The sequence below is a fragment of the Xenopus tropicalis genome, chromosome 7, assembly GCF_000004195.4.
Source record: "Xenopus tropicalis strain Nigerian chromosome 7, UCB_Xtro_10.0, whole genome shotgun sequence".
Lineage (NCBI taxonomy): Eukaryota > Metazoa > Chordata > Amphibia > Anura > Pipidae > Xenopus > Xenopus tropicalis.
In genome coordinates, this window is record NC_030683.2 from 111,136,996 (window position 1) to 111,145,972 (window position 8,977).

At 43.1% G+C, this 8,977-nt stretch overlaps 1 protein-coding gene across 1 annotated transcript in view; it reads right to left on the minus strand.

Annotated features, from left to right (window-relative positions):
• Positions 1 to 8,556, minus strand: part of akt1s1 (AKT1 substrate 1 (proline rich)) — an 8,810-nt gene extending 254 nt beyond the window's left edge. Inside the window, exons 1-5 of the mRNA NM_001011102.1 lie at positions 8,498 to 8,556; positions 4,397 to 4,892; positions 2,333 to 2,413; positions 331 to 479; positions 1 to 200 (exon numbers count right to left, since the gene is read on the minus strand). The exon at positions 1 to 200 is cut by the window's left edge and continues 254 nt beyond it. Of these exons, the coding sequence (NP_001011102.1) occupies positions 66 to 200; positions 331 to 479; positions 2,333 to 2,413; positions 4,397 to 4,871 (840 nt within the window). The 5' untranslated portion in view covers positions 4,872 to 4,892; positions 8,498 to 8,556 and the 3' untranslated portion in view covers positions 1 to 65. The remainder of the gene's footprint in view (positions 201 to 330; positions 480 to 2,332; positions 2,414 to 4,396; positions 4,893 to 8,497) is intronic.
• Between the last annotated feature and the right edge of the window lie 421 nt (positions 8,557 to 8,977).

Below are 8,977 nucleotides of genomic sequence, written 5' to 3' on the forward strand. Positions count from 1 at the left end.
CTGATTGAGGCAAGGGAGAAATGTTGTAGTGTTCAGACCAGTGTTCCTGCAGGGCGGCCGGCAGCTCAGTACTTCCTGTACTTTGTCTGGAAGTCACCAGTGTTTAGTCGTGGGCGCGGTAGGTCACCAAATGGCTGTGAGTGGTCAATGGTCAGGGCACGCATACTGGCTGCGATTCTGTCCAGGTCAGGAGATGGAAACTGAACCAAAGAGCAGACAATACATTTTAGTACATTTCATACCATAGTAGTCGGAGACACCCAATCAAATCATTAAAGATAAATAGCAGTGCAGCGATTTACTACAACTAGGGACAGACAACAAGCTTACCTTGCTGGTCTCATCATCAGAGACTTTAGTTTGCTGCCTCTTCTCCTTAAAGCCCCAGACAGGCACAGTGACAGGAAGAGACTTTGCATACTGCTGATAGTTGCGCTGGGGTGGGGGGTGCCCGGGTACATCATCAGTAAGACTGCCATCTGCAAGACAAGCAGGTTAACAATTTTATTAACAACCTATGCATAGGGTTCAATTCCCTGGATCTACATTCTACCTTCTCTATAGTAACCACAGTTATACCTAGTTACAATACAAACAACCCTAAATTAGTAGAAGCAATTGGGGTTCTGGCCCAACAACTGGCTCAGGCTTTATAGTTCCTGGCAGTGCAGTGATGCAAAAAGGCAGGGATTCTAGGTAACACTCAAAGATCAGAACTGAAGAAGTTCTTTTGTACTGTGTATTAACTAGTGTGTGTGAAAAAGGAAAGGGGAGAAATGGACAAGGTTTAACAGATGTATTTGAATATCTTCATAATTTCAATGCTCATTTGACATCTGGAAACTGAAATGATAACAAACAGGACAATGCAATGCAATCAAGGAGGGATTTCAAAAGTTTGGGCTCCAGAAGCTCTGGAGAAAAGTTCCAGATTTCCCCAATGTGCCATCACCCGTATGGTTATATCTCTGCTGTGCCTCTGGACTGGTACAGTGGGTTTAATACCAAAGATACCCCCATTTTCAGCTCAAAAAGCTGCCACATTCTCCCTGTAAATCTATGGTGGCAATCTACTGAAAGGTACGGTTATCTATAGGGGTGTCTCATTCTGAAGGGAGCTGGTTTCAGTGATGTTTGGAGCCTTTGCTGTAATACCATTCTACAATGATTTCTCTTTGGTTATAATTCCTTTATGTAATGGTTTCTGGACAATGGATCCCATACCTGTACCTAATATATGTATGGTGTCTTGTGATAGCCATAAGTTTAGGACCACCATTAGGATTATAACCCCCTTATACAAAAATCACTCAATACAGCAAAGCCTTAAACCTGCGGTACCCAAATTAAGTCATAAAAACTAAAATCTTATCTAATGGACATTCAGTCTGTGTGCACAATCCTATGGCTGGCCCTCTGGAGACCCACAGTTGAACCTCTGCTCAAAAAGAAATGGGGAAACATGGGATGCAGCAGAGGTTAATAGAAGTCAGGCTTAATAAGTGAAAGTGTATTTGCAGACAATGTTAGACAGGAATCCCAGAGTGTTTGGATGTAATCTGCTCACATAAGCCTCCAGAAGGAGCTTAATGTTGTCCTCTGCCTTCAGCTTTGTCAATTGACATTTTCATCAGTCATTTTTGACAGCAGTGGAACTATTAAGCCACACACTGTGCGTAGGGACAACACAGCCGGTTGAGGTTTCTGGATTGAGGCAGGGGGGTGGGGGTGTAAAGACCATAAAGCTGCACCTATGGTATTTTTGGGGTTTTCTGCCACCTTTTCTAGACATAGTCTTGTTAACCAGCTACTGATAACCAACCCTAGTGAAAGGGATAGGGACTTTGATAGTAAAGCTCCATTAGAGCAGGGACTGATGTAACTGAATGCTACACTGCTGCAAGAGATGTAAGTACTATATAGCTAAAAGAATAACTGCCTTTGTAGCCAAGGGGGAACCTGCAAAAAAACCCCCCAAAAAACCTGCTTTCCAATATGTATGAATGCAACTTTGAATGGTTTAATGTTATTTGTATATTTAATTGCTGTTAAAAGCAATATATGCCTGGCTCCTCAAACAATGTTGCAAGCTCATCTGACGGACTAAAAAAACACAAGTGAACAGACTGTTACACGGAGTTTATGCTTTTGGTAAAAATGCAGCTTCAAGATAACATTCACATATGTATATTGTGAACAGTATTGCACAAACATGCAGTAAAACAGAAAACCGAGCTGTGCAACATAACCTATAGATTAAGTATATATTTTACTATGATAAAACCTACTGCTTTACAGTCATAAACCCACTTTGGGGCAACCCTGATCTTACCATCAGTACTTTCTTCTTGGTCAGATTCAAAAAAAGGTTCACAGTCTTGGCTGTTGGAGTCCTCATCCATCACAAAGAGACCTGAGCAAAAACACTGAGAAATAAGAAACTGCTCAAAGGGTAGATGTTCTAGCGCCTAGAGCGCCACCTTGTGTTAAAGAGTGTAAACTGCACATAACATTTTTGAATTCAAATATTACTAGTTACAGCATAGGTTGTTAAACACAACTAAAGCACAAACCACACCCCCTGCATAATGAAAAGTGCACTTTTAGTTAAATGCCATGTGATCTACAGGTTATTTTTATGTACAAGAGGCATGGGCCCAAGGGGATATTATGAGAATACTGCCCAGATCTTACGTGGTTTGTTAGTACTAGGCATTCAAGTTTGGGCAATTGCAAAGTCTACAAAAGACCCTATACTTTTTTTTTTTTTTTAAAGGGGAACTAAAAAATCCTGTTTTACGTCCTGTTTTATAAATGTATAATAAGCATGAAGGCAGCACAGCAGCCCTAATAGATCAGCTTCATGAAAAACCAAAATGCTCCCTGTACTGCCTACTTTTTCCCCCCAACAACAATGTATAGTCCTTTCCAAAATTAAACACGAACCCCAAATTCATTTTTATATTAAACACATCCAAACCCATTATAAGGGCATTTAAAAATCCATGCTGTCAATCATATTGCCTACCCTGCCTCTATGCATTAGGCACAGAGGTGGCGCAGACAGTCACTAACTTTCCATTCAGCACTCACATCCCCCTCCCTCTTCACCATCAAAATGTGTAGCCAAAGCATGAGCATGGGCATCAGGTCCCCCATTCTGGCACATACACAAGATTTTGGGGTGATACAAAGCTTGCCTTAACAGTGTCCACAAAATGGCAGCTGCCTGCTTGCTGTGATTGTGTAGTTCCAAGAGTAAAGGAAACAAGGTTTATATCATTTATATAATGTAAGTGAAGTACACACACACACACAGGGATGGTTCTGGCAGTATTGGTCTCTATACCTGGGGAGGCTTTTTGCCATTATAATGATCAATGTAGACTGCTATAACATGTAGCACAGTTAGGAGCCTTGGGACAATAAAGGTGCCTTGAAGGGACCCATCCATCCCCAACCCTTAGGTTGGGGACAGGTTTCAAATGAACTAAGAGAATCACTGGGGGAGGGTACAAATAGGTTTGCCATACCCTGGTTCCATTCTCCTCCTATTCAAAAACGTGCACTGTAAATGCCTAGGGGTACTTCCAACCAGAGCAGGTTGCTGCCATCTTTTCCCAGGATTCCCCCGTGAGTTCAGGCTTGCCCCATGCACAGTACAAAAACCCTTTGCAGAAGTATTGTACTACACATGCAGTTTATTTAACACTGTGGGTCTGAGACAGCACTGAATTGTGTACGCCGCTGGTCTCATAAAAGCTATATAGAAATTGGTAGACCTGTAGTAAGTTGCATCAGTCCTACAGCACAGAGTTGGGTAAAAACAGTGTTAGTGTGACACCAGTGTATCAAGCAAGGGGAGCCTCACACCTCCTGCAGGACTGCACAGCAGGATTAATTCTGAATTGTTGCATGATACAATTTCAGCCAATAACGGCAACCATCCTCAAAAGTCCAAAATATATTTTAGCGATTGCAGGGGTAAAAGTATAAAGTAGAGGGGGGGGTAGAAGACCCCCCCCCCCCCCCATTTAAAAACTGCAGAGTTGGAAGGTGGCGGCACATAATTCAAACTATAACTATAATGAAGACCAGCAGCCCCCCGACCAGTCCAATAAATAGTGACCATCTATGGCTGCCCCTCTGGCATTTGCCAGAAATCCCAGATTGCCAAGCCGGGCCTGCTCTGATGCATACCTTTAGGGTAAGTCTACCTCCATAGTAAGTAGTTTAAAACTAAATAGATTTCCTGCCAAGTCTAGAACTGAACTAAGGGTTTCAGCACAGCAAGGCCCAAGAGCGAACCACTGAAGCACAGTGCCACAAATAGCGATATGCAGAGTTAGGTGTCGTGGCTCTACATTCCAAATAAAAACCAGAGTATCCTTCTTACCTGTCGAGTCACTAGGAATATGTTCCCCAGCCTTTTCCAAATGCTTGTTGTAGTCATAGTCCTCTTCATCTTCTTGGGCCTCTAGTTTGGACATAATGTCTGGCATTTGGTTTTGGATTATGGGAATGGGCTTGTCATTGTCCTCAACTGAAGAAAACCCTTCTCGGCCGTAAATAGAAGGGTAGCTCTTTGAGTATGAGTTCTGTCTGCCCGATGAGGTCTCATTTGTTGTGTAGATGGGCATAGGGCTGGTAAAGGCAGTGGTTTTGTGCACTACAGAAATGTCATCAAGGTAGCGTTGAGTGGCCTCCAAGAGCATCCCACTCCCGTGAATAGAATATTCGAAGGAGGAAAGCAGTTTGGGTTTGTAAGCAGTTATTAGCACTATATCATTTCCAGTCAGTCTGCGGTATTTTTCTGCAGCATTAACCAACACCTCCCAAGCCTCCTGGTGATTGTCAGCCATGTCAGTCATGTTGGTGAGATGTGTCTAACCCTATTCATGGAACAAAGGGTAGAAATCAGTTAGTCCAATGGACGGAAGGATAAAATAATCCTACTGTTGAATTTATAAAGGGACATTTGACAACTAAAATGCTTGTGGGAATTGATGACTTACCTTTAGGGCAGCACCTGTCCCCCCACCCCCTAAGCCAATTATATATGACTGGCAGAAGTAGGAGTGAAAGGACTTTAGGTCATGTGACTTTACAGTTTTAGACTATCAAATGCGACAATATGTATGTAATATGCATATTAAAGAATGATTTGGTATCCGGCTGAATCCATAAGTTTGTGGGTTTGGTTCGACCCCGTTTTAAAGGATGTCAATCCAAAAAATAATTTTTGCCAATAAAAGAAAATTCTAAGCAGTTTTCCAATATGAATTTATTAAAAATGTTTAGTAATTTAAACTGTATTTAGAAATTGCTATGTAATTGCTATTGAAGGCAGCATTTGCTGAACTCCTGGTTTTTACTTTTTAAACAATGTTGCAAAGGGTAGTCTCCTCTAGCCAGAGAAGTCTGTCAGTCTGTTGGTTTGTGTTACATTGTTTCCAAACTCAGAGAAAAGGACAAACATTACTTTTAATAGCAGTAATATAATCACAAAGATTAAAAGCCATTACAAATTTGTAATGAATGTATATTGCAAAGTTGCTTAATATTAAGTTTTCTTTTATTAGACAAAATTATTTTTGGTGACCCTGGCTTTTCCCTTGTTACTCTCAGGGCAGTGATCCCCAACCAGTGGGATGTGAGCAACATGTTACGCACCATACCATTGGATGTTGCTCCCAAGGGTCTCAAAGCAGGTGCTTATTTTTGAATAAGAGGTTAGCGGCAAGCTTTGACTGCATAAAAACCCAGTGTAATTGCCCAACAGAACCTCCTGCTGCCAGACCATGTAGGGGCTACCAATAGCTAATCACAGCCTATAATTGGCACCCCAGAAACTTGTGTGCTTTTGTTGTAAGGTTGGGGACCCCTGCCTATAAGGATAATCTGGAGAGAGATTGCCATATTTTTCCGCCCACAGATTAAGCACTGTATAATCAAAATGTATTCAGAAATCATTTGCATTGCTGAATATGCTCCCATGCCTCACCTAGTGGTAGACAGGAGAATAGCACCCAAGCAGGAGAAACCCAAGTACGGTTTTGCTATTGCAGTGCACTGAGATGGCTGCCTACACTAATATTACAGCTTAAAAAAAAAAAAAAAAAAAAGATTGGTTAAAGAATAACATTTTAAATGGTAGAGTGAATTATTTGCAATGTACACAGTGTAATTTAGTAATAAAGACTATCCTACCATAAAAACTAATACCATAAAAATCATGACATAATCCCTTTAACACACTTACAAGCAGGTGGGTACAGGGAAAGATTCAGTCACATCTACATTGTGTTATGAAATTTTACAGGCAAGTTACTCCATAATGATAGATAAATGCTGGACTTAATGAGTCACAGGCTATCCTTTGTATGAGATTCCTCAATAAAAATGCTGGCTGCATGGAAGTTACATGGGTAGCACTGCAATAGTGTTTGTGTCCCTAAAAGCCCGTCACTTTGCAAGTCAATGCTGTAGAATCTACTGAAGTACCAACTTTTATCAAACCACTGGGAATCAAGAAGAATCTGCAAAGGCTGGCAGTCAAAAGGTTAATGTACTTTCATTGCGGTTACAAAGTAGCACATGATTGCTTTGGGAATCCTACTGCTTTCTTCTTTCTTTTCTGGAAGAAAAGGGCCCAGCTCTGCCCTAGGAATCGGACTTCAGCCACCCCCTTCCTGACCCTCAAGAGCGATGGTTACCCCCCCTTCTGTCTCGGCTCCACTGCCAGATTTAACCAAGAAAATATTTAAATTTTAAAATAAAATTTTTTTTTTTATATATAGGCATCAAAGGACACCCCTAGACAAGGGCCTTCGAGTGCCTATATAGAAAACATGGCCCTGTGTGCTGTATACATAAATAGCCCATTCTATAAGATACCAAGAGTTAACTTAAAGATGAACTACAATGTGCCCAACAGACCAAAATAGATTATGCATTGTTCTAAACAAGCATTTCCCACAATCCCCTGCACACATGGTGTCAATAAGAAAGGAATCTCAGTGCAATGCATTGTGGGTTATGTAGTTCATGCATGAGGTCAGTAAGTTGCGAGTTGTTACAATTTGAAACATCCATGTTTTAGTCCCTCCTCCCCTGCCAGGATTTCAAATGAGGCAGAAAAATGAATGGTTTTGCTGCTGGATTTCAGCATATAAAAATAGTATTTATGCATACTTTAGGAAGGAACAGATTACAGGGATAGGTATATTAGAGTTTTGTTGTTGTGTGGGGCTCTTTAACAAATTTTGGTTTAGAAACTGGATTTCCTTTTAAATATTCCAAACAAGGAATTAAAATAATGCCACCCCTGCTGAGAAAATAATAATCCCCTTATCTACCCAATGTTGCAAACAATAACTGCAATGGCACCCACCTACCAACACACACACTGAAAGGATACAATTACCATCAGTCTGCAGATATGGAGCGTACTGGCGGTTTCTAAGGGGACAGACATGGAGCGTACTGGCGGTTTCTAAGGGGACAGACATGGAGCGTACTGGCGGTTTCTAAGGGGACAGACATGGAGCGTACTGGCGGTTTCTAAGGGGGACAGACAAGGAGCGTACTGGCGGTTTCTAAGGGGACAGACATGGAGCGTACTGGCGGTTTCTAAGGGGACAGACATGGAGCGTACTGGCGGTTTCTAAGGGGACAGACATGGAGCGTACTGGCGGTTTCTAAGGGGACAGACATGGAGCGTACTGGCGGTTTCTAAGGGGACAGACATGGAGCGTACTGGCGGTTTCTAAGGGGACAGACATGGAGCGTACTGGCGGTTTCTAAGGGGACAGACATGGAGCGTACTGGCGGTTTCTAAGGGGACAGACATGGAGCGTACTGGCGGTTTCTAAGGGGACAGACATGGAGCGTACTGGCGGTTTCTAAGGGGACAGACATGGAGCGTACTGGCGGTTTCTTGACACCAGGGCCTGCTACATTGTCCCTCCTTAGCACACTCCAAGTGACATTAGGCACAGGAGGCACAGGTGTAGGGGGCCTGGAAAACCCACAGGCCAGAGAGCCATAAAGCCCCACTTTAACCCTTTGTCTATGGCAAGTTCCAGATGTGCACCCTGCTCTCTATGAATGTCCCAGCATGCATTGCCAACAGCCTGGTTATTAGAAGCCATGCAAAAAGGAGCAAATCCCTCAACTCCCAGGTAACTAACAAAACCCAGTAATTTTGTGCAGAAAAACAAAATAACAAAAACTTTCCAATCTGTAATACAGGCAGAAGCCGCAGTGCAGAGTAGAGCAACAGCCTTAAAAGCAATTTACAAATCAATTTAAAATCATTGAAACGTTTCAAGAGTGCAAACCGGCTGAGCACAACCCACAGGCTTATAACGTTTATGCAGCCAGCCCAAGCTAGCAGAGCTCCGACTACTGCTCCCAGCATCCCCTCCCAATCGCTGCCTACCCGTGCAATGTTGGACGCAGACAGACAGCCGCAAGCCGCACAAACAAGATTTACCTGCAGCCCTCACTGAGCCGAACCAGAGCCCCCCGGGTCGCACAGCTACAGACGTCACCGCCACCAGCCTCCACCACTCGCCGCCTCCCCCATTTATATCGGCAAGGCCACGCCCCCTCTCCCCAACATGTTGGCTGCCAACTCAGCTTGCCCAAACCTAGGAACAATAGGCAAGCTCCCAGTGAGGGTCATCATACTGCCCCACACACCGACACACCGGCGGGACTTTACTCGCACACGTACTTCTCATTACATTATCAATATCATTTCTCTAGCCTAAAGCTCGTACGTGTATGCGTGCCCCACGTGATGAACTTTAGCTCCGCCCAGAGGGAGGGGCCGGGTTAGTTAGCTGAAATAGTACCGTGGTGTTACTTCAGAAAGGGGCGGGGTTCTAGTATGCGAGGGGAGTTGTTTGTTAGTGCATTGAGCAGTGTTGTTTGGGGCATTTATTGATAGTCCTTGGTTGTGTGTGTATGT